Source organism: Chenopodium quinoa, unplaced genomic scaffold (assembly GCF_001683475.1).
Source record: "Chenopodium quinoa cultivar QQ74 unplaced genomic scaffold, ASM168347v1, whole genome shotgun sequence".
Lineage (NCBI taxonomy): Eukaryota > Viridiplantae > Streptophyta > Magnoliopsida > Caryophyllales > Amaranthaceae > Chenopodium > Chenopodium quinoa.
Window position 1 is genome coordinate 4,023,921 of NW_018742484.1, and position 25,196 is coordinate 4,049,116.

Sequence of the window (25,196 nt, forward strand, 5' to 3'; positions counted from 1 at the left end):
CACTCTTCTTAGATATTTGCATTTTTTTAAGAATGTAATTCTATACTTCTAGTTTCTGAATGTCTTGTCAAAACAAAGAGCCCAGGAGAAGGCAGCTATATGATAAAACATTTTGGAAATGATTAAAAAAAAAATTATTCTTGATCCAACAGTTGGAGCAGAAGATGATAAAGCATTTATGTTAACAGATGCAGCTGCAATACAATTTTAGTCAATAAAAATATTAGTAATACTAAAATGACAACATACATGAGCTGTTAAAGACATGGTAATGAAGTGAAGAACCTCATAATCGGATGTGTACCATATACATACAAAGACTTGACTTGTAGCAATGCCGAGTTAAAACATACAGAGGCATTTTCGATCTGAAATGAAACAGAATCTTTTCAGAGTGATTGCAGGCCGTGAATCAGCAGCACACATTGCTCTTCCGATTCATCATAAACAAATACAAGGTTAGAGATAATGCAAATGGTTAGAACTTAACCTAGTTGAAACCTTTGGGTAAGATACACTGTAACTATATATTACAAAAAAATTTACAACAGACACCTACAGAGCAACTATGATTATCATTAATTCTTAACCTGCTTGATTTCTGGTGAGACAAATCCATTGGAATTTGGGATGTTGACGTCTTCAGGTAACTGGGGTACTTTTTTTGTTTCGTCACTTTTGCAGACACTAGGTGCACATACATCAGGAAGACACTGATTGTTATCATTGTCTTCTGAAGTGCGGAGTTGATGTTGGATATAATCCTGGATAGCCAAATTATCATCAAATGGTATTGCGCCTGTAAGAGTTTTAAATGCAAATTCCAGGCATGGATCTGACCACAAGGGTGGTGGAAAGCAGTATTCAAATTGAGGCCGTCCAATTTCTTTCTCAACGCTAGCCAGTTTCTCTTCAATGATTGGTCGCTCACTAGAGGTGTTCTCAACCTTGCTCCCATGTAAAGTAACCGGTGGATGCTCAAATGATTGCTTTATCTTAGCTGAAGACACTTCAACTTTCATACTTTCAGAGAAGCCTGGTGGAGCCTCCTCCAGCTGCAGATCACTGAGATCAACCAGAAGGGTTTCTTTTGCTAATATATTCTTGTCAATCTGGTTTGATGCTTCTTCATGAACAGCTGCAAGCACACTTTCTGAATCAACATTAAGTGGATAACGATTTTGTTCTTCAGATGTGAAGTCATCAATCATAATCAATGATTCTCCTTTAGTTGTGAGCACAGTTTCTGAATTAACATCCATTGTACGATGCTTTTCTTCTTGCGATGGCAAGTCATCAATCGTGTTTGTTGGTTCCCTGTGTGTTGTGAGCATACTAACTGCCTTAGCCACAACTGTCTGATGCTTTTCTTCTTCAGATACAAGCACATGTTGCTTATTAACATCAGGGCGCTTCTCCGGTAGCTCATCTGGGACCAATTCCAAACTAGGGATGGGTTTAGTTCTGGAGGGCTTTCTGCTTGTGGCCCGAAGAGCATGCTCAATGGGTATTGAGTGGAATACTACTTTAGCTTCAACACCAGCAAGTCGCTTGGAGGATCGCGAAGGCACACACACCAATTTCCTGGCATTTGTTTTCCTTTTGCTGGTTGAAGCTTTCCCATTACTACAGTCTTGAACAGAAAGAGGTACTTGGTTCTCCTCTGGCAATAAGTCCCTTGAAGGAGCAGGAGACTCATTCTTTTCAAGAGTTGAAACTTCTGAACCATCATCTTGGACTTCTGATGGGGCATGTTTGGTCATACTTGCAGAATCTTTGGTTCCAGAAAGCTTTTCCATTAATGGTTTTGCCACCAACTCTTGGGATTTGCTGGGTGATTTGGGTGACAAGGTACTCTGCTTAAGGCTAGAAGCACCAGCAGTGGCAGGTTTGCCTCTGGAGGATAACCTTCTGCTTTTCCTGCAATCCACTTTTTTATCGCCTGAAGCGTCAGGAAATTCTTGTATACTGTGCTTGCTACTTGATTCACCGGCAAAGAGCATATTTCTGGTCCTCCTCTTTGGTGTTTCTTCATGATCACTTGATGTCTAATAATAGCAGGCCCAAAAAAATCCAGATGTCAGAACAATGAAAATTTGAAAACCCATATAAACCAGATCAGAAACATAAAGCTCTCATATAAACATTATACTCAGCCTATTTATTTGTCAAGCTTCCTTTTCTGAACATCCTAAAATATTTGTCATGATTCTAAAAACAACACAGAAAAACATCTAGAATGTCACAGATCTAAATGATGATAAGGTCAATGTGAAAGAAAAGGTGGAGACATCCTATTTGAGTAATTTAATGTTTTACTTATTATTCTTCGTTCCTTTAATTTAAATATTAGTAGAAACAGGAATTTTTAAAATAATTCTGACAAGGTCTGTTAATAAGACTCACAACATAAATAGATCTAAAAAGTGCATGACCAATCATAACTAGCTAAAAAATGCACAACGCAGATAAATCTTGTTCTATTGCTCTCCACTAATTGGTGAAACTACTGGGCATTAATTAATATCAGAATAATAGTGGTGTATGTGTCAGGAGGAGAGGTGGAATGGATATAGTGAGAATGAAAGATGTTGGAAGCATTATAGATTTGACAGTATCAAAACAAAGGCAAAGGATTCTGAGAGGAACTTCATTGATGATGTGTTAAACATGCATAAGAGCCAAATCAGCATACCTTACCACTAATGTTAAAACTCGTTTCTCTCGTAATAAATTCAAACAGATAGAGTTAATACAAGTTCAGTAAAAATACTTTCAAAAGTTTAGTCAGATTCCAAAATGTTCAGATTAGCAGAAATGGGAAATAGATAAAAAATATATATATATAAATAGATTAATAAAATAACTGCGAGGAGAAAAATTGCTAAATATGATCTTTCAGAGAACAGACTTGCAAGTGGAGGTGGTGTGTTAAAGAGTAAGCATTTACATGTATGTATGTTCTGGTTATAAACCTTTCTCCATGATCTGCGCAGGTAATGGACAGTGATCTTCAAGTGATGATTTCAAAACAACAAATCTCAGTACAAATGCATAACATTACTGACAGTGCCATCAAGTATGACAAACAAAGATATCCAAAAAGTCAGATGCAAGTGACACACAACATGAAGAAACAACGATCATATGGACATCGGCAACCTCATACTCCTAATTCCTTAAAAACAAATGAGCCCCACATTCAAGAACCTTTTCTTTAAGGGGAGGAGGGGGAGGAGGCAAAAGTATATAGGACAGCAAACATTCATTTAACACAGCAGAAAGGAAGTTGCAGTAATCTCGGCAATATCAGAGGAGACTTACAGATGTCTTTCCATTTGCAGAATCTTCTCCAACAACGCTTCCAATTTTCCTCTGATATGCATGCCTGCTAATCTCTCCAGTCTCCACATAACGTAAAACTTCTAACTTGGAGCGGAAGACCAGTCTACTGGCAGGATCATTAAAGAACTGCAACAATTTCAATACAAACATTCATTACAAATTTACAATCCACAAGAAGCGTAATTTGAATAACATGCGTTATGAATAATGAGTTGTATAAGGATGGAATATATCACATTGATTTATACATCCCCAAGCAAATGCCTTTGAAGTAAAAAGGGAATCTATTTACCGGATCTCTCCTGAGTACTTTATTTCCAAGCATCTTAATTCTCGTTTCCTTTATCCATCCAGACGGCAAATCTTCATCCACAGTTCTCTCTGTTACAACCTAAAAAATTATCCAACAACACGGATATGGAATAGTTAAAAAATGCTCACAAACAATAACAGTTGCAGGCAGATGCCCCAAAATAAATGCAAGCAAGGCAAACCTTTAGATTTCCTGAAGAAAGACTCTTCCGAACACGTGTTTTTGAAATCTGTGACACCTTTGGCTCCAAATTGGATTTGCGAGCACTTACTGGATCAACTAACCTCTACAAAGTTAATGCATTTATGTAAGTAACTCTGAGGCAAAGCACAGTTACATGTTTCTTAGCACACAGAGTACAAAAGGCACTTTTTAAGGATTTAAATATGCATACATTACTCCATAATAACTGTGATTTCAAAGCAAAAACTCACTAATTAAAAAAAAAACAGTTATATCCTTTAAAGAGCCACATAAAACCTAAGAGACTCAGGAGAATTGTTTAAGGGGAGAAAAGAAGATATATAGCATGTTTCCTGGCAAATACACACATTTTCAATCCAAATTCCTAATCTAATTTATGGTACTACAGAATTCACATGGAACCCAAAGTCCTACACAATCATAAAGCTACAATATAGTATACCACAACAAAGTCAACACAACATTGCAAGACTGAAACATGGGAGAAAGAGTTTATATAGCAAGTTGCCCTGCAACTTTCATACATTTCTTTATTTTATTCAAGCCTCAAGGTCCTTAAAATTTGTTTTTACACAGGGAATGCATGCAATGACACTTATTCAGATTGTAACACAATAATAAAGCTGCAATACATCATAGTACGCAATATCAAATGAAACAAACCTTGTTGGAAGAGTGCCTGCTCCTTTTTCTGTCCTCCTGTTTAGATGTTCCAGCAATGCGTTGTTTCCTTTTAAGATATCGCAATACCTCCGGCTTTGAATAAAATGTTGATCCAGTTGATGGGTCGATATAACACTGTAAAGAGCTTTGAAGGTCAATAAGTTTCCCGTGACTTAAAAGATGAAAAGCTAACCAAAACTATATCAGCCCTCTTCTAGTTTTCTTGATTTACATATCACTAATAAGTAACTCAGCATCAAACAACCCCTTCAAGCAAGAGCCAGGCAAAGAGTAAAAGGTCCGTATTTTATTTTATTACGGGTGTGGAAACCTCTTTACAAGAATTAATTACCAATATAGGTACAAGAACCTGTTAGATACTGATAGTCCAAAGTGGCAAGATACAGAAAAGTGACAAGTAATAAAGTTGATAGTTCAAAATAAGCCACATAGCTTCATCACTTTAGAATCTTAAACAATAGGTACAAAACTTATATACTCATGGAAGATTTGTTAACTTAAAAGAGAGGAAGAAAAAGGTTTTGTATAGCTGGAGAAGACACACTTCCAACATAGCAGGTAGTTTCAGCATGCAAAGCCACAGAAGCATCAACATAAGAGCATTCATAAAATCATAAGAGCATGAGAATACAATTTGGCCTACTTCAATTCTAGATTCTTTCATATCCAACATACGAATAATCATGGCATGCCTATATAGGCATATCATAGGATTCCTATACATGCACTAAGTTTCCCACACAAATTTTCTGAAGCCAAACCTATAAATCACTGCTAATTAACTAAAGAAACAAACTTTAGATTCAGCTTCTATAATAACAAGTGTAGTACCTTATACTCGGTTCCTGCTCTGACACCACTCTTCCGGATTCTCCTTTCTAAGTCCCAACCGGTGGGTAACCAGTCAAAATCATTTTCTTCAACACGCTAAACATATGACATCAATCAATTAAATAAACACAGTGCAAAGGCAAAAGCACACATGAAACTGATGATTATGAAACTCACTTGCATTTGTAACTCTCCAGATTTCTTCTTAGCATGCTCAATAACAGGCAGAGGCTTTTCATTGCTGACACATCCATCTCTAATGTATCGAAGCAAAGACGGTTTCGAATAGAACTTTTGACGAGTCTTTGAATTAATGAAATACTGTATTTCAGACAACATGACTAATCTTAGCAAAGTGTAGTAGGTCAACATTTACAGATACACAATATATATAACTTTGAAATCAGAAACTTTTGTATCTTTGAATTACTAATATTCCTGCATATTTGATAGCAGTAACAAGCTTTACAATAAATATAATTAATGCAAAGTTATTGTATCTTTTACAGCCTTAATGCAAAGAGAACTGCCTACAGTGAATTTGAGAACTTAGATTGAATGACAAATAATAAGTATACAAGCAAACATGCATATATTTCAAAAAATGTCCTGCTTCTTTTTACTCAGAGGAAAAGAAACAATAGATAAGCAAAGGAGGTGTACTCACTGGAAAACTTCTAACTATATTGGCCCTAGTTTATCATACTGTTTATTAACAGATTGAATAGCTCATATACTAGAGAAATATAAAACAAATATACAAATTTGGTCCTCTGTAACATGTTTGGCAATTAGAAACCACATAAAAAGACAATTGTGCAAAATATTTACATGAGAATACTATATTTTCCACATTGAATCACTAAACAAGTGGAAATTAGTAATTTTCACAAACTTGATTTTAATAATTAACCTAATATACTTCTTACTCATGTGTTTTTCCCTCTCCTTTTTATCCTCTTACCACTCTTTTAAACCCCTTGCTAATTTTATTTGTACACTCTTTCTGTTTCTCATTTTACACGCTTTTTATTCCCAACTTTTATTCAATTTATTTTGCTATGCTCTTTTTTCCTTTTCGGACGTTCCTTGTGATGATTCATGTTAGCTAATCCCTAATCATTTTGGGACTACTGCTTTGTTGTTGTTGTTGTTGTACCTCAGTAAAATAGTTCCAAAGCATAATATTACTTCTCAGCAATTGCCAAAAGCACAGGTTAATAAGATCTTTTGGCCAGTAGTCTATTACATATTAATTTTGTGCAGGGTATATCATACAGAAACTAAATTATCAGAATACCCTACAATAGAAGGGTCACTTCCTTTTCTACATGTGTCAAACAAGGGAATTAGGTATGATTTTCATGAAGCCCTCTAATTATTCATTTCTGATCAACACATAATTAATACCCAACTAAAATTATATTAGATCATTAGTTCTTACTGATCAGGTAACAACAGTTATAGTAGGATCCTAAGAAACTCTAAACTTGAATCATTGACATCCAAGAATCAATGGTAACAAACATGAATGAAATTTCCGAAGTATGATTTCACAGCATATACTACTCATATAAAACAAGCGATTGAACCTTAATAGGCATGACCACCATACTGAATACTAGTAGCTATGCTCATTTGAACAATAAAAGGACTCCATGTTTCTTAACAAGCACCAATGGACGGTTCAAAAACATCCATTTCCATAATTTCTACTATTGACCCATTCCAACATTCCCTCTTCCAACCTCAAGACTTCCAAACAGCTCTAAACCATACGAACATGATACCGCCACCTAGCCAGCAAGTGACTAGCAAGAGCTCCAAATCTCCCTCTACAAAGACAGCTGCTCGAGCTATGTCCAGTTACAGCCCGGATTACTCTTATTCAACTTTACGACCCGCCCGCACTATTATCCAAAAATATATCATTGAAACCGGGAACTGAACTAGCTCAAATTCATTCTAAGTTCCCAAACAATCTAATGATTGAATTTCATCACTTAACTCTATAGACTATAGATCATGTAGTTCAGATGCAAAAATCATAAAACTGATTAACAAACTCAGTCATAGCTAATTCCTGATACCTTGCATGTAAATCAAATCTCAACAACTTCCTCAAAATCATCAATTGCTTGATTTCAACTATCAATCACTCAAACAAAAAACACCAAAAAAAAAAAAGGGGAAAACAACCCTAAATAATAACAAATCAAAAACCCTAATTCAACAAAGAAAAAAACAGTAAAATCAAGCGAAATTAAAAGAATTATAAAAACAAACCTTAACCTTGCGGCCATTTTTGGACTTGACAACGACCTTCCAACCAGGAGGAGGCCAGTCGGATTTGTTCTTCGACACCATTGAAAGATCTTCGAGCTGCTTTCTCTCTCTTACTGTAATTGATTTTTGGTTTTTTTTTCCTGGGTTTGTGAGACTGTTTGAGTAGGAGGAGAGAGAAAAACAAAATAAAATTAAAACAGGGGAAATTTGGGAAATTACAGTATATCGGAAAGATCGGAGTGTGTAAAAATAAGATATACGGAGTACAATTGTACAAAGTATGGAGTATTGGATAAAGTGGAGGAGGTCAATAAAAGACAGCAAAATTGTCCACGTGTACTTGGGATTTACATGCACTTTTTCGAGCATCAACTTTGCCTACCTTAGTGTACTTGTTTCTTCTTTGCTTTGCGGATCTATGCATAGATTTGGCAAGTTTGAATTGCCATTTCTAGCTTTCTTTCTACTTCCTCTATAGTCTAGAGTTGGCATGAGTTGGGTCGTTTAGAGCTATGTACTTTTATTGGTTGTGTTTGAAACTCGAGTTAAGCAGAATTTGTGTTGTAACATGTTAAAGTCGTACTAATATTCACAAATAGGGTTCAATTTAGGCTTATTTATCATGTTATGTCGTGTAGTGTCATGCTAGCGACCCCCTTTTGCTAAATGAGTAGGACGACTTCTTGTGCTTGTGTGAAATATTGAAAATAATGTTCATGATGGCATTACATGAAAAACAATTCGATTTGGCACGAACATGCTACAAGGACGACATGTCATTAGTAGCGCAGCAATGGGACATGAGTTGTCCCACAAGTCAGCACATTTATATCTAATCAACCTATACGGAGTAAAAATTTTAAAAGAGAATCCGTAAGTACAACACGATTTAGCATTTCGGTTGGATCCCGCATAAAGGCTCCATTTACAAAAGATCGACCTAATTGGCTGAGTCTAGCATATGACAACTTTTAAAACACGATTGGCATGAGCATACTATATCGTCCTACATCACCAATCCTATGACCAACTCTATTAGTCCTTTTACTAGTCTTTAATCTTATTAACCAATTCGTCAAAATATTTGAACGAGTTAAGTCTAGATCTACATTACAAAACCGGTTTTGGTCCTACATTTTTAATCAAATCCAACCTAAATCCGATTCATGGGCATCCTACTCCCAAACGTACGAAGTATGAGTTTTTTGCCCCTGTATATTAAAAAGATGGCTAAAATTAGCACTGTCAAAACGGTTTGACAGTTCGGTTTGAAATCGGTTCGGTTTGAAATCGGGTCGGTTTGAAATCGGTTCAAATGTCTTACGGGTCGGTTTCGGTTCGGTTTAAATAATTATCGGTTCGGTTCGGTTTCGGTTTATTCTTGAACGGTTTAAATTCGGTTCGGGATATAAACGGTTCGGTTAGTAAACGATTCGGTGCAAACGGGTTGCGGTTTGTTAACGGTTCGGTGTAAACGCTTTTTAACCCGGTTTAAATTCGGTTCGGGTTGTAAACGTCCGGGTTGTAAACGGTCCGGGTAGTAAACGGTTCGGTGAAAACGGGTTGCGGTTTGTTAACGGTTCGGTGTAAACGGTTTTTAACCCGGTTTAAATTTGGTTCGGGTTGTAAACGGTTCGGTGCAGACGGGTTGCGGTTTGTTAACGGTTCGGTGTAAATGGTTTTTAACCCGGTTTAAATTCGGTTCGGTTTGTAAACGGTGCGGGTTGTAAAAATTCCAGGTAGTAAACGGTTCGGTGCAGACGGGTTGCGGTTTGTTAACGGTTCGGTGTAAATGGTTATTATCCCGGTTCAAACAGTTTCAGGTTGGAAACGGTTCGGTTGTTTTTTGGTTTAGTTTTATTTTAGTTCGGTTATAACTGGTTCGGTTCGTTCACGGGTTTGGTTCTTCTACGATTTAACATTATTTAGATCGGTTTTATTTCAGATTTACTAAATTACGGTTCGAGTCTGTTTTTGATTTCAAAAAATTTTGTACTACTTTCTAACTTTTTGCTAGTTAACAAGTTTTATATCAAGCCGAGACTTCATCACTTCATATTGAGGCATCATATTATATGCAAATTCTCATTAATTTTATAAATACATATCATGTTATGATTTAAGTTTAGCTATACTGATCTTACTAGTTTATTATGAAGTAGATTATAAAAGTTTAGTGCATTAATGTATTATTGTTTTACTATCAGATTATTATCTGCTTCTGATTTGATCATTTAGTTAATAGTGTCATAATCATGATTTGATGAGTTGTTGTGACATCGAAATTTGCAATTTGGTATTCGATACTTAATTAGTCAACAAGACTGATAATTAAGACTCGTTTATCATTATATATTTGCATAAAGTTATACATGAAGATATTACAGAGTAGTTTGATTTGTATAATGAAAGAAAACATTAATGAAGAAGAAGGTAATGTTGATTCCTTCAATCGATTATACAGATACATAACATATAACCATCTCATATTCTCATAGTTAGATATTATTAGTATAAAGGGATGAGAAACATAAGATTATTATATTTTTGTATATCCTTTACTGGTTTACCCTTAAGGCTTAAGTCACTAATTAGTAATTACTTAATTAGACTAACAAGTTAATCAGAAAGAGTAACTTTTAACTTGAGTCTAGTAGATCAAATACTGAAATGGTATTAGTATATTACCGAGTATGATAGTCTAGTACGCTGTTAATCTGTTATGCAGCTATGCTAAATTGACAATTGCTCATATAGTCATATTAGTCAATCACTCATGTAGACATAACTCATATCTAATTAAGTAATTTGTATTTATGTACTAATCTACTAGTCAACTATATCATTTATAAGTTTACACGATTACAAGTGTATTGCTTATAGGTACAGCTAAACTGATATAAATATAACCATATAACAAATCCGTAGTACTTCTAACTCTCTAAGATATGACATCATTATTTATTGAACAATTTTCGATTTTTTATTAATCGCAACGCCTAGAAATTACACGCTAACCGATTCACATTTTATAATTTAAAGAACTTAATATTTTAATGTGTTTGTTAAAAAAAATTATAAAAGCTGATATTATGAAGGTGAATATCGTTTTATCGGGATCCGAGAAATGTAATTAGTTTTTTTTTAAGTCATGTAATTAATTAATTGTATAAAAGTTTGTTTAATGTTATTAAAATAAAATTAAAAATTTTGATTTTTACAAAGTGGAAAATTAATTTCATTTTTTTGGTTGACAATTTCAACAAAATATGGTGGGAAATTTCCCTCCAAAAACCAAAAGGAAAAACACATTTTAGATTTAGAATTTAGATATTTTGATTCTTTAATAATTAAATAAACATGTGGTTCATATATTATGCAAAAGAGAAAAAAAAAAAAAAAAGTTAAACGTGAAACTGTGAAAGACTGAAAGGCAATTAGGTTCTTCATTCATCCTCTTCATTCATCCTCTTCATTCCACAACATTCACCGTTCTTCTTCTTCATCCTCAAATCGAAGCGTTGAATCCTCACTCACTCTCAAGTTCTCAACTCTCAAGCTCTGAACTCTTAGCCTTCAATAGCTCAAAGGTAAATTTTAGTTAATTGTTTTTGTTTTCGTTTCGTTTTTTTCGATTTTTTTTCCGATCTCTCCATTCTCGTTTTTTTTTTCATTCTCTAGTTCTCCATCTTCAAATCTTCCTCTCCTTCAAGCCGTCACTGCTCAAAGGTAATTTTATGTTAATTTTTTTGTTTTCATTTCGGTTTTATGTTGCTGATTCGTTGTTTGCAGGATTTGCATGTCTTTATTTTTTGATTTTTACTTCTGATTTGTTCGTATAATTTCATATAATTTCTGATTTGTTCATATAATTTCTGATTTTTTGATGTTGTTCATGTAATTTTTAATTTTATTGTTCTTGTTGTTCATTTAATTTCTGATTTTTTAATTTTATTGTTCTTGTTGTTCATTTTTTGTTATATCTATTTGTGAGGTGTTCTGGCCTTACCAGCTTTGGCTATGCTCAGTTCTGATCAGGGTTGTGGTTGTAGTACCATGAGCAACAATTGAGTTGATTTGGTTACCTTATTCATGCTCGTGGTTTCTTTTCGTGTTATTAATTGTGCTTGGTTTTTTTCAGGCTGCTGTGTTGTTGCTGGTCTGCCTTTGTGACTGTTTGCTGTTTGTTGAGCATTTAAAATGTATGGCTTTGTCTATAATGCTCTATTAGTCTTCAAATATACTGAATGCTATCCTTTGTTCTATCAGCTGCATTGTTCTCTCATTAGTGTTTCTGTTTATGTGGGTTAATGCTGAATGCTAGCAGGATTTTTTGATTTAAGTTTGGGTTTTGTTTTGTTGAAAAAGTGCAAGTGCATTCAGATAGGAGTTGTCTAATAGTGTTTAGTATATTTTAGGACTGAATTGTAGATGGACTACCTCAGCTTAGAGCATGTAGTACTAGCTAGGGTCTGTCCTGTGCTGCTGCTGTTCTAATGTCTGGCCAGATCTGCTAGATGTACAAGGCTAGATTGTAGGATCTGCTGGGTGTTTTCTGCCCTGTTCAGAGCAGAGTCTTTCTGGCCATGGTTTGTGCTGTCCTAGTTGATGTCTCTGCTGCAGGCTGGGTGCTGGGGTTGGTTGCTGCTGGTTTTCTAGGGTATTGCAGCTAGGGGTGTACAAAAACTGGACCGGACCTGAAACCGGACCTGAACCGACCTGATCCGGACCGGACCTGACCCGGACCTGTTGATTCAGGTCCGGTCCCGGTCCTTAAAAATCAAGGTTCCCGGTTCCGGTCCGGCCCGGTCTAAACCCGGGGTTTTCAGGTCCGGACCTGAAACCCGGAAAAATTGTTTTTTTTTTTTAAAAAAAAAAAAAAAAAAAAAATTAAAATAATGCTGCTGCTTGACAGCTTGAGGCCTTGAGTGACGCTTGAATTCTCTTTCATTTAATTCTAACCCTAACAAACAGGCTGTCTCCCCCTCTCCCTCACGCAGACACGCAGTCACGCAAGTCTCAGCCGAGTCAGCCCAACGCGGCAACGCCCACCGCCGACACCTCCTGCCTTCCTCACTCTCTCAGGCGAAGCCCAGGCGCCCACCGACCACCGCATGAGACAGCTACTGCGCGATTTTCCATTTCTCCGGTAAGTTATTTTTTTTTTTTAATGTAAATCTAAATTATCTAATTATGTTTGGGTATTTTGTATTCGAAATAATGAATTAAGTGTTAGAATTTATATGTTTATTCATGTTTCAATTGCTTATAATGATTATTTGATGTTTGCATGTTGAATTTCTTTTTTTTACTTCAATGTTTTCGAATTTATGTTTTTTCTTTTTTGGTTTATTTTCGAATTTCTTTCGAATTTATGTTTTTTTTTTTGGTTTTTTTTAGTTTAAAGTTTAGGGTTTTAGGGTTTAATGTTTAGAATTGATAACAAGTATGGTTTATCTTCGAATTTATTTATTTTTATGTTTTGGTAATGGGATTGTAGCAGAGGACAATTAGTTTTTCATCATGATTGCATTGTTTATTTTTGTCAAGTACCTGAATTTCTTAGACTCCTTTTGGTTGGACTTTGAAATTAGAGAAAATGCAATTATTTTGATTTCAAAATTAGAAATTGAGAGAAAGGTAGAAATTAGCTTGGTTGATATATGATAAGTTGGAATGTGCCTCTGAAATTGACATAAACTTCAGCAAGTAACGTGTAACACAAAAGAGAAAAATAAAAAGGAAGAGAACAAACAATGAGATTATGAGAGCAATGAAATTTTCTGACTGGAACTGCTGGATAGAGTCTGAGAGTTTCTGTCAATGCAGCATGTAAATACTGCATTCTTTCAAGTGATTCTTCTGTCAAACTAGCAGCAAGTTCTGAAAATTTTCCAACTCCTTCCATTTTCGTAATTTTCCTTACTTCTTCAGCAACCTTTTCCTGTATATTCTGGTGTTTACAAAGCATGTAAACAAACCATGAAAGTGTAACTGCTGTTGTGTCTTTACCCGCAATTACAAAGCTCAAGATTATATCTCTCAGATACTTCAAATCAGTGTCGCTCTGCTCCAGGAACCTTGACAAGATATCATCCTTTTTCATCTGCATTTCCTACAAATTCACACAGAAAGAATGCATTAATCTCCTCAGTAAACCGATATGATTACAGACTTCTAAGTTATGATTCACTTACTGAGACATTGCTTTGTGAACTTTTCATTAGTTCCACTTTGTTACTGATTAATTTGTAAACAAAATCATCAACAGTTTTGACACTTCTCTTAAGTTTAGCCTCTGCGCCAATGTTGAGAAATTTCTTGATAGGCCAAAAGATGTCTACATATCGTAACATGGTTGAAGCACTAGCATCATCAAAAGCCTGGCCAAATTTCTTCCCTTCTTCATTTGAGCCACACATACTGTCTAGATCAACTCCAAATGCAACTTTGAAAATAGAATCTAACGTTGACTTCATAAACAAGTCCTATAGAAAGCCATTTCAAGTTAGTTCGTTACTCCAAAGTCTCCAAAAGTACATAGCTCATCTTATCAGTAAAACACTTTTGTCCAATACAACCAGTAAAACACCATCTTACCTGAATATCCATAATTTGGGTGGAGTGTCACGGAAGGCGGCTAGGGGTGGGGCTGCCAATGAAGCTGGTTGTGTACTTGTGTTGTGTTGTGTGGGCAGTGGTGGATCTGGGTATTGACATAAATTTCAGAAAGTTGGTTGTGTTGTGTTGTGTTGTGTTGTGTGGGCAATGCCTCTCTCATTTTTTTCTTAACATAAATTTCAGAAAGTTGAAAGTATTTCTAATGTGTATTGATATTTCTAATGTGTATATATGGACACTTTTTAAGCTAACTTATACTTTAAAATTTGTGTTTATTCCTGCTAGGCTGCTAAAAGTATGGACTCAGATTATTAAGATTAAATAAGTTGGCTAACCTGTGTGTAGTTCAGGGGTTCTTATTTTTGTTTTTATTCTTGCAGGGAGTGAAGGAAGTCAAGGAACCACGGATTCTTATTCTTGCAATGTAAGTTGCTCTTAAATTTTTTTTATAAAATGGTATGTGTATATAATTGTTACTTTAAAATTACTTATATTGTATATAATTATATTGTAGATGGAGAGCTCTCAATCCAAACGGTCTGCTTCTTTTTCTGAACAAACGTCACAGCCACTTTCTGAAAAGGATATGGAAGAATTGCAATCTACTTTGCCTCCTGATAAGAAGCTAAAAGCGGGGCGGGAATATATATGGAACAGAAAAAGTAAGAGGAAAGCTGAGTATTGGAAATATTACTTAGAGTACGTCGAGAATGGAAAACTACGAGCTGAATGTAAGTTCTGTCCTAAAACTTTTGCTGCTGATGGTAATCTTAATGGTTCAAAAAATGTTAAAAACCATGCAGAATCATGTCTCGGTAATCCTATTAATATAGAAAAAGAAAAGGGCAAAGAAAAGCAAACTAAATTGTATTTTGATCAAGAACATGAGAGTAGTGAATTAAAGTGTGGGAGTAGGATTATTAACTTGAATGATGTTAGAGAGGCATTGATTCACATGATTATTGTTGATGAGTTACCATTTAAGCATGTGGAAAAATCCGGTTTTAGGCACTTTGTGCAAGTTGCATGTCCACAATTTCACATTCCATCTCGTGTTACCATTGCTCGTGATTGTTTAAAGTTGTATTATAGTGAAAAAGAGAAATTGAGAGAAATGTTTAAGACATGTCAAAGAATTTCTGTGACCACTGATACTTGGACTTCAATACAAAGAATTAATTATATGTGTCTTACAGCTCATTTCATTGATAATGACTGGAAATTGAATAAAAAGATCATAAATTTTTGTCCAATTTCTAGTCATAAAGGAGAGGCTATTGGAAAAGCAGTTGAGGCATGTTTAGAGTATTGGGGTATTGATGATAAACTTTTTACTGTCACTGTTGATAATGCTTCTTCAAATGATGTTGCTTGTGCACACTTGAGTAGAATGGTTAGAAGAACAGGATGTATAAATGATGGAAAAAATCTCCATGTTAGATGCATTGCTCATATCATTAATTTAATTGTGTGGGATGGTATTAGAGAACATGGTGTGTGCATTGATAGAGTTAGAAATGCTGTGAAATATGTTAAGAATTCCCCTGCAAGAATACTTAGATTCAAAGATCTTGTGCAAAAAGCAAACATAGATTCAAAATCTTCTTTATCCTTTGATGTCCCCACTCGTTGGAACTCCACATACATAATGTTGGAAACGGCTTTGAAGTTTCGACGTGTTTTTAGTGGGTTATCTCTTCCTGATGGAGAGGATTTGAATGACAATGAAAGGCCTCCCGAACCCGAAGATTGGGAAAAAGTGGAGAGGTTGGTTTTGTTTCTAGGGGGGTTTTATCTGTTAACTAAACGAATTTCTGGTTCCCATTATGTGACAGCTAATAAAGGTTTAGGAGAAATTGCTTCTATGTATGATATGTTGAATAATTGGGAACAAAGTGAGGACTTGAATTTTCAAGCCATGGCCATTGCAATGAAAAAAAAGTTTGATAAGTATTGGGGGGATGTGGATAAGATGAATAAGTTCATTTATGTTGCTCTTCTTCTCGACCCTCACTCTAAGATGGTCATTGTTGAATTGACACTAACGGATATGCATGGACCGGAAAAGGGTACAAAACTTGCTAATGATGTGAAGGAGTTCGCTTACTCTTTATTTGAGGAATATAGAAAAATGTATGCTACTTCTAATATTCCAGATTGTGGAGATAATATGTCAATGGATATTGATAATAGTAAAGGAGTGGGTTCCGATTATGTGAGGAAACTAAAAGAAAGAGCAAAACGATTGAAGGGGACAAGTGGGTATGCGATAAGTGAGTTGGATAGGTACTTAAATGATCAATTAGGGCCGGAGGAGGAAGAACAAGATGCATTGACATGGTGGGGTAAGAATGGTCAGCGTTATGTGATTCTTAATCGCATGGCACGTGACATACTAGCCATCCCATTGTCGACCGTTGCATCGGAATCTGCTTTTAGTACGGGAGGTCGTACTCTAGATCCATTTCGGAGTTCTTTAACTCCTAAGGTAATGCATCGTTATCTTTTTATTTTATAAAATCAAGTTTGTTTATATCTTAATATGACTTTGTTTATACATATTTGTGTAATATTTTTGTATTGAAGATGGTTCAAGCGTTACTTTGCACACAAGATTGGCTTAGAGCTAAGGAAGTGCCAATTGTTGATGTGGAAGAAAATTTGAAAGAGTTAGAGGAAATAGAGAAAGGTAGTAATAATTTTATGTATTTGAAATTTTGTTACACCAAATTTATTATTTCATTGTTATCAATCATTAATATATTCTATATTGTATTTTATTTAGAGGTGCAACGTGGTGAATCTAACGATGTAGACGATGAAGTTGTTTTCGTGGACTCATTAGTGTGAATCACGCGATCAAAGGGAAAACAACTCGTTGGAGAATTTATGTATTCCTAGTACTTGAGAGTTGAGAGTTGAGACTTAAGAGAATTTATGTAATTTTATGAGTTTTCGTGGACTTATTTGTATTTTCGGTGGACTCATTTGTATTTTTGGTGTTTGAGAATCGGGACTTTATAGACTTTATGTAGTTTTGTAATTGATAATTTTGGTTTGTATGTAATTATTAAATTATGCAACAGGTCTAAAAATCACAAAACAGGTCCATATGCAGGTCCATATGCAGGTCCAACAGGTTTTGTATTAAAAAAAAAAAAAACGAAAAAGACACAAAACAGGTCCATTCAGGTCCAAACCCGGACCGGACCTGATTTTTCAGGTCTGGCCCGGAACCGGACCTGTTAATTCAGGTCCGGTCCCCGGTCCTCATAATTACCCAATTCAGGTCCCCGGTCCAAACAGGTCCGGTCCAGGTCCGGTCCGGTTTTGGACCGGTGTACACCCCTAATTGCAGCTGTGGTTTTGCTGTCGTCTTGTGTTAGCTGGGCTGTGTTGTCTGTCTGTTGCTGGGCTAGGTTGCTGGTGTGCTTTGCTTGAAGCAAGCAGGTCCGGAGCTGCTGTGTTAATTTGCCTATTTTTTTTTATTTGCCCTTAATTTGCCTTTTTTTTCACTTGATTTATACTGTTGTGTTTTTGTTTTTTCAGCAATGGAGCAAGAGTTTATTGGTTTTGATGAGGATTCTACTGTAAAGAATCAAGATTCTACTCAACGTACCACTAGTGGTAGTAAGCGTGGACGAACATCAGATGTTTGGAGGTATTACACCTTTTTTGATAAGATGGTTGGTCTTGCTCCGATAAAATATGCTCGATGCAATGTTTGCGGTAATGAATATAAAACTCCAGGTAATGCTGGTACTTCAACTTGTAAAGCTCATACTAAGACATGCATGAATAAAAATCCACACCATCCTGGAAATCATGAAAGTGGTGTTGAGCTCCTGTTTAATCAAACACGTCATTTACAATTGCTTGCTAGAGCTATAATTTTGCATTCCTATCCTTTAAGTATTGTGGAGCATCATGGCCTTAGGGAAGTTTTTACGAATTTGAACCCCAACGTGAATCATGTGTGTAGAAACACTATTTTGAAACATTGTATTGATGAGCATGATAAGTTTAAGTCTTTGTTGTTGCAATCTTTTTCGGGAATTGAAGGTAGAGTTAGCTTCACTTGTGACTTGTGGACAACATGTACTAATCGAGGTTATCTTACTTTAACGGCACATTATGTTGATAAAAATTGGTGTCTTAGGTCTAAAATTCTGAATTTTAGATATTGTGGTCCTCCTCATACTGGTGTTGAGGTAGAAAAATTTGTGTTAAAACTTATTGGGGAGTGGAACCTTCAGGGTAAAGCTTTTGCAATGACTGTTGATAATGCTCGATCCATGGATGTTATGGTTAACCTTTTGAAGAAAGATTTAATGTTGACTTCTCCTCTTCCTTGTAATGGTAAATTTTTTCATATTCGATGTTCAGCTCATGTCTTGAACATTATTGTTCAAAGAGGTTTAAAAGAAGTTGATAGTAGTGTTCAAAAATTGCGTGAGGTTTGTAAATATATTGATTCTTCAGATTCTAGACTCACTCAATTTGAGCATGCTCTTCATGAGGTTAACTGTGTGTTTAATGAAAAGTTACGTCTTGATGTTGTGACTCGTTGGAATGCCACATATACGATGATTCGAAAAGCTTTGGAAGCAAAGGAAGCCTTGAAATTGGTTATTGATAGGTTTATTGGTTATGAATTCAAACTTTCGAATGATGAATGGGATACCCTTACTAAAATATGTAATTTCCTAAAGCCATTTCATGAAATCACTGTGTTATTTTCTGGTTCAGAATATCCTACTGCAAATTTGTATTTTGCTAGTGTTTTAAAAATTGAGCACGCAATAAGTAAAGCCCAGATAGATCCTAAACTTGCACCCATGGCAAAAGTTATGCTTGAAAAGTTTGAGGGCTATTGGGATGAATATAGTTTGATCCTATCAATTGCTATTGTTCTTGATCCTCGTTATAAGCTTGTTCGAGTGATGAAGATGTTAAAAGTGCTTTATGTTGATGAGGCATGTGTTGAAAAGGCGAAGGTGATTAAAGATGCTCTTTTGGAGTTGTATAACTTTTATTCTTCTTTGTCTTCCGGTTTTACATCAAGTACAAATGCTCCACCCTCCATCCCAGCTGTTATCGAAAATTCAAATAGTCACTTGGATGATGATATATTCAAGGTAATCAATTTCTGATTATTGTGGTTTACAAAATTAATAATTTTATGTTTTAATTTTATTATTTAATAAAAGCATTTTGTTTGAACTTTTCTAGTATGTTGATAATGATGATGATGAGGAGGATGACACATCAAATCGACCATCGATGGAGATTGATTCTTATTTGTGTACTCCTCGACAACCAATTTATGAAGGGAAGAAGTACGATGTTCTTAAGTATTGGGAATCTCAAAGTAGTGTGTACCCCATATTAGCTGTTATGGCTAGGGATGTTTTGGCCATTCCTATTACATCGGTAGCCTCAGAGTCTTCTTTTAGCATGGGTGGTCGTATTTTAAACAAGTATAGGAGTGCGCTTTTGCCTAAGAATGTTGAGGCGTTGGTGACCACACAAAATTGGTTACGTGGTTATGATTGTGATATTGAAGAAGACGTCCTTGAAATTGGTAAAGAAGTGATAGATGAAAGTTTTGCATCTAATTAAGAAGACATGGATGTTGTATTGTAGTGAACTAGTGATGCTTAATATATATTGTGTTGCTTCATTGCTAAAATGTTTTAATCTCATAGAACAAGTATTAATAGTTTTAGTCACATTATATATTGATATGTTGTTCCTTTTTTTATCTCGAGTTATTGGTTATTATTTATGTCCCGCTAAATATTCATCTTGACCTGCAAACGACTCACTTCGTAAATGATCTGCATCGACCCACACTGACCCACCCAATAACCACTCCTAGTAGTAAGTAGTTTGTAAACGGTTCGATTTATAAGGATTCGGTTCATAAATAGTTCGGTTTAAAAATGGTTCGGTTTATAAACGGTCCGGTTTATAAACGGTTCGGTTTGTAAACGGTTCGGTTTGTAAACGGTTCGGTTTGTAAACGGTTCGGTTTATAACGGTTCGGTTTATAACGGTTTTTATGCCAGTTTAAACGGTTTCGGGTTAGAAACGGTTCGGTTTATTTTCGGTTCGGTTTCCTTTCCAGTTCGGTTTAGATTTGGTTCGGTTCTAAAACGGTTTAACATTACTCGGATCGGTTCGGTTTCGGGTTTACTAAAATGCGGTTCGGGTCGGTTTTCGGTTTCAAAAAATCGGTTTTTAATCGGTTCGGTTCTCATTCGGATCGGTTTGAATCGGTTCGGTTTCACCGGTTCGGTTCGGTTTTTGACAGTGCTAGCTAAAATGCTAAACATGAGGATTAATAAGGCGCCAAAGCTATGGCAGTTTACAGTCCACTCGTTAATCTACAAGCTCACAACCTCCATTGTTCCTCCTCCTTCTCTCTTGCAATGCCATGTCTCTCCCTTCCTTACTTCTCTCTCAACTCATATTGTCAGTAACATTCTCTCTCCTCTTCTTTATTCCTTCATTTTTTTTTCCTTATTTTGTATTATTAATCTATCATAATCTTATATTTCTGTCAAATTAATTTTTTTTTTTTAAAAATTGATCATAAAATTCTACATTTGATAATGCTTGGCAACATTTAAATTTCAATTTGAAACTATTAATTAAGAATTATTCTCGTGTAAAATTACTAGGGTTGATGTTAAAAATTGATTCCAATTTCAGCTCTAGAAATGAAGTATTGGGGTGGAAGAAGAAAAAGAGGTGTTTGTTTGGCTTCTTCATCACAGAATTCAAGTAATGATGTTGCACGAACAAGGTGGGTTTATTTCCCTAATTTTTAGCTTGTCATCTTAGTTTAAAATCTCTAGAATAATTGTTCAATTAAACTTAATTTAGTGATTGCATGGTAAATTGAATTATTTTCTAGTTTAAATGGCTATGTATTGAATTATTGATGCAATGTGCTTAGTTTCTGATAAGAAATGTAATTCTCCTGGAAATTTTATATAGAGGACAACTAAGTTTAAGTTAATTCGATTGTTTGGATTGTGGCTAAAATTTCCTATATATTCCGATTCTGTGTATAAGAGTGAGCAAGCATAGTAGCAGTGGTAGTGTTTGTTGACCCGAGATGGATTTGATTAGAAGAAACGAGGGAGAACGAATGAGGAAATCAGTGCAGAAAAGAAGATATAAAGAATGAGAGGAGAGGGATTGAGAGAAGAAGGGTGAGTTCTTGAAAAAAAATTGTGATTTTTTTTTAAAAAAAAATTTGGAAACATTTTTCGCTCTTCGGATAAGAAATTTTTCACTGAATATCCTCCCGTTGTGTAGGGGAATTTCAGAAATCATTTTTCCCAAGATCACTCCCTGTCCAACCAAATGTACCTTGCCTTTAATCTTTTGAAGTGTATTCAATTTTTAAAAGATTAAAGGCAGCTCAAGTTAGGGTATTCCAGTCTTGCATGCTATGGTTATCATTAAATTGGAGACGTTGAAATTGCTTCCATTCTTCCATTTTGTCATAATGACTTGCAACTCACTCAATTCGATAATGGGTAAATCTATCAAGGCATATAGCCAAGGAAAAATATAGACAATGTAGTTTGCTGTGTGAAAGTCAGTCCAGATCAAAAAGCATGTTAGAAAAATCATGATCAACCTGATAGGAAAATTGTAAATGAGGTTATTGACACAAAAGATTTGTCGAATTCATAGGTCATTTTATTTGGCAAAATATAGTGAGATTAGGGGCTAGAGAAAGCTGTAAGAAATCAACCTTTTCTTCAGTTGTGTTGGCTGAACCAATGAGTAGTGTGGTTTTGGTTTGCAAACCTTGTTCCGTAAGAGATATTATTTCCAATTTATGGACTTTGTGTCTCCATCGTTGTATTGCAGGAAAGTTGTGGAACATTTATGTTTACTGAGAGCAAAAGAAAATTTATCTGATGAGCAAGAGAAAGATATGTTGGACAACCTTTATACATCTCAGTATCATATGGCTGGCATAGTGGCAATATCTTTAGGTAAATAAACATCAAACATTATAGGACTACATGCTTACAGATTTGTGCTTTGTTTTCAGAATTAGCTATCCTTACAAATCATCAATATCTTTTTATATGGTTGATAGATAAGCATGAAAAATATCATAGTTGGTTTATGCTAGTTGTATGACTTCTGGAAGTTATATCAATGATTCCTGTAGGACGGACGTCAGATCAAAATTCTGTAAATTACAGCCATGGTGTATTCATGCGTTTCCAGAGAAAGGAAGACCTAGCAAAATTTTATGAGAATCCTTTGTATTTGCGTGTTCTCAAGGAGCATGTTACACCTTTCTGTCATGTATGCACTGCAATGTAAATTTCAAAGCTTATTTATTCCAACTTACCTTTCCACTATTTTAGCTGTCTCTTTACTTGTGGTTAGATTAACTGAGGTATTTACTGCCTTTTTTTTTTTGACAAAAGGTATTTACTGCTACTTAAAAGTTATTGTTTACAATTTTACAGGATTTGCTATATGTGGATTTTGAAGCTGAAGTAGAAGATGATATCCTTGCCATTTTTCGGAAAGGAGAGGTTGGGATTTAGTGTCGCCTACAATTAGTTATGCACTAGTTTGAAATACTGGGCTCTGATGTTAATACCCTTTTTATATTTTAATAATTGAAGTTGGTAAGATTGACTATTGTGGCTTAGAAGGATACATAAAGCCAACTCTGATTCAACAATCTTATGTGACTGATGGTCTTTATAGCTATTTGAGTTTGGCAAAATCTTTAATGTATCACAATAAACTAGTGCATAGTCATATGACTCATGCAGGTTGTAGCAATAGAAAGATGGTCAAGATGAGAGGAAACGTGAAAGGGAAGGAGAAAATCACTTCATATTAGGTGATAAAACAGGATAGATGAATCAAAATGAACAACTACTAATGATCATTACTCCTCTTTTAACTTTTTTTCAAAAATAATAGGAGATATTAGTAAAAATGACATTACCTTAGGGTTTTATATTTATTTTTTTATAGACTAGGCAAATCTGAGTCTGTAACATTCTCTCCTAAGGATTGCTCTTAGCTTCAAGATGGTCACTAAACTGACTTATATCGTCCTGGGTAACAGGAATTTAATTCCGGAGTGGAGTTTGTGATTCTGATTAAGTTTCATGAGAGCGCTTTAGATGGACCAGCAGAAGATGTGTTGACCTCTCTTGCAAACTTGGCCTTCGAGTTTCCCTCCTTGATCGTCCAGTCTACTCAAGGTGTAGTTTAAACCTAATGCATTCCTCTGACTCTGAGGAAACATGGAAGCTTTTTCTGGAATCCAATATACCGAATATTTTAAACAGGAAATGCTTCTATGATTACAGATATACACTACCTATTTTACAAATTCACAACATACATAATATATGCCTGCTTACCTTTCAGCTTTTTCTCAGGTAGTAATTTTAACTCTGAAAGCAAGGATTACACTCATGCAATAGTGATACGATTCCGCTCTGGTGAGTTTTTTTCCACAGGTTATGTTCTTCTGAATTGTTAAAGTTGGAGCTGACTTTTGATGTTATTTTGCAGTTGAAGCTCAGAGGATCTTTATGGAAAGTTCAGAGTATAAACATGTAAGACCATTTATCAATTATCAATATAGTTAAGTATGCAAATATCTGACTGGTGGGATGTAATCTTCCCGGTTGATCTCTGTGGAACCTTTGTGTTGGTCAGTTTGTAAGATGGATTCCTCCATTCTAGTGAAGTGAAAGCCATACACCTTCAGTAGATCAACTTTTCATGAATATGTTCTGCTTTCTTTGAACTCTTTCTTGCTAACCTTAGGGTTCTCTTATGCGTGGCCAAACGACCTACTCTATGAAGATTTACGTGATGGTATTAATTTTCTAAAAATTAAAACAAAAAAGTGAAAATTAGCTGAGCATGGCGCTAGAATTAAAGCAGATATCATGACCATTAATGTTTTCTTCTACTTCTATAGTAAGTACTATAACTTTGTTGAACAATGACATGGGTTATTATAGTACAGTGCAGCAAGTTATCATCATATTTTTTTTGGCAAACTTTGAATAAACAGATATGGGAATCAAAATTGCTGCCAATCAGCCAGAATACTCTTTCTTTCCATTTTCTCGTGGATCCAGTAGGCACTGAACTCATGTAGGGCAGCTGTATGTGCATTCTGATTATAGATGAAGGCATAATAATTCTGGTAATGGCAACTTCATATATCTGACCAGTTATCAATATTTTCTATTGAAACCAGCTATTTATTTATTTATTTTTTCTCTATTGTTCATGACTTCAGGTAGTTCTTCCACATTTTGACACTTTCACTTGTGTCTTTTCAGTATGATTCAAAGATCTGAAACAATATTTTCCTCAATCTGATGTGTCTCTCTGGCCTACGTAAGCTGGAAATCTTATCTTTTGCTTATACTGACTTATTATCTGGAGCTTCATATTCGTGATTGGTTGGCTCTGAATAGTTACGTGTTTAATTTTTGCAGGTTTTTCTTCATTAGAGTGATGATGTTTGACCTACTTCATTGCCGAATTTGGAAAGATACCCGGTGAATGATAGTTAAGTACATTCTAATCAGTCTCTTTTGAAGTTTCGTAATTGGAAAAAAAGGAATATGAAATAAGTTGCTGTCTTTGGTGGGTATGTTACACAGGATTAGGCTTTTTGAACTGGGGTCCTAGTCCTGTTACACTATTTGATTAAATGGCTATCTTTTCAGTCACAATCTGGTTTACTGTATTGTTTGAAACTAGGAAAAGAATTTAATTGCGAGCTTACGGATAATGCAGTGATTTCATTCATACAAAATACTGTCTTAGATCTTAGTGACTTTACTTTTAATCCCTCTTTTTATCATTTTTTGGTTATCTT

General features: G+C 35.2%; 3 protein-coding genes and 1 long non-coding RNA gene across 6 annotated transcripts; 2 read left to right on the top strand and 2 right to left on the bottom strand.

The window, feature by feature from the left end:
• Window positions 1–250: 250 nt before the first annotated feature.
• Window positions 251–7,916, bottom strand: LOC110719454. 2 transcript variants are annotated; one of them, XM_021898404.1, is made up of 8 exons: window positions 7,670–7,916; window positions 5,555–5,698; window positions 5,378–5,473; window positions 4,526–4,660; window positions 3,840–3,944; window positions 3,638–3,736; window positions 3,325–3,471; window positions 251–2,048 (listed from the first exon to the last, which is right to left on the bottom strand). In XM_021898404.1, exons 1-8 carry the CDS (start codon window positions 7,742–7,744, stop codon window positions 579–581), a joined length of 2,271 nt encoding a protein of 756 aa, XP_021754096.1. In that variant the 5' UTR covers window positions 7,745–7,916; the 3' UTR covers window positions 251–578. The 2 variants fall into 2 exon arrangements, with proteins under 2 accessions (XP_021754096.1, XP_021754094.1); XM_021898402.1 differs by having other exon boundaries at window positions 7,664–7,915.
• Window positions 7,917–11,152: 3,236 nt separating this feature from the next.
• Window positions 11,153–12,812, top strand: LOC110719455. Its single transcript, XR_002511098.1, has 2 exons — window positions 11,153–11,253; window positions 11,345–12,812. It is a non-coding gene; the product is annotated as an uncharacterized LOC110719455 (long non-coding RNA).
• A 228-nt stretch (window positions 12,813–13,040) lies between these two features.
• LOC110719456 (cytochrome P450 704C1-like) lies at window positions 13,041–14,355 on the bottom strand. Its single transcript, XM_021898405.1, has 3 exons — window positions 14,264–14,355; window positions 13,861–14,151; window positions 13,041–13,778 (listed from the first exon to the last, which is right to left on the bottom strand). Exons 1-3 carry the CDS (start codon window positions 14,273–14,275, stop codon window positions 13,311–13,313), a joined length of 771 nt encoding a protein of 256 aa, XP_021754097.1. The 5' UTR covers window positions 14,276–14,355; the 3' UTR covers window positions 13,041–13,310.
• A 6,247-nt stretch (window positions 14,356–20,602) lies between these two features.
• LOC110719457 (stress-response A/B barrel domain-containing protein UP3-like) lies at window positions 20,603–25,126 on the top strand. Of its 2 annotated transcripts, none has more exons than XM_021898408.1 (11): window positions 20,603–20,761; window positions 21,002–21,095; window positions 22,178–22,305; window positions 22,488–22,627; window positions 22,795–22,863; window positions 23,412–23,550; window positions 23,731–23,793; window positions 23,867–23,910; window positions 24,378–24,512; window positions 24,609–24,709; window positions 24,811–25,126. In XM_021898408.1, the coding sequence occupies exons 1-9, from the start codon at window positions 20,647–20,649 to the stop codon at window positions 24,462–24,464; spliced, it is 879 nt and encodes a 292-aa protein (XP_021754100.1). In that variant the 5' UTR covers window positions 20,603–20,646; the 3' UTR covers window positions 24,465–24,512; window positions 24,609–24,709; window positions 24,811–25,126. The 2 variants fall into 2 exon arrangements, with proteins under 2 accessions (XP_021754100.1, XP_021754098.1); XM_021898406.1 differs by having other exon boundaries at window positions 20,604–20,761; window positions 24,652–24,709.
• Window positions 25,127–25,196: the final 70 nt, after the last annotated feature.

What these genes read in the sequence shown, in the direction of transcription:
- LOC110719454 (XM_021898402.1), bottom strand. Translation starts at nt 7,744, where the DNA reads ATGGTGTCGAAGAACAAATCCGACTGGCCTCCTCCTGGTTGGAAGGTC. An exon ending in AAAATGGCCGCAAGGTTAAG is followed by an intron (nt 5,699 to 7,663) that starts GTTTGTTTTTAT and finishes TCTGAAATACAG; the next exon opens with TATTTCATTAATTCAAAGAC. An exon ending in CTGCAAATGGAAAGACATCT is followed by an intron (nt 2,049 to 3,324) that starts GTAAGTCTCCTC and finishes TGCTATTATTAG; the next exon opens with ACATCAAGTGATCATGAAGA.
- LOC110719456 (XM_021898405.1), bottom strand. An exon ending in GTTCACAAAGCAATGTCTCA is followed by an intron (nt 13,779 to 13,860) that starts GTAAGTGAATCA and finishes GTGAATTTGTAG; the next exon opens with GAAATGCAGATGAAAAAGGA.
- LOC110719457 (XM_021898408.1), top strand. Translation starts at nt 20,647, where the DNA reads ATGGCAGTTTACAGTCCACTCGTTAATCTACAAGCTCACAACCTCCAT. An exon ending in AATGATGTTGCACGAACAAG is followed by an intron (nt 21,096 to 22,177) that starts GTGGGTTTATTT and finishes GTTGTATTGCAG; the next exon opens with GAAAGTTGTGGAACATTTAT. An exon ending in GATCGTCCAGTCTACTCAAG is followed by an intron (nt 23,551 to 23,730) that starts GTGTAGTTTAAA and finishes GCTTTTTCTCAG; the next exon opens with GTAGTAATTTTAACTCTGAA.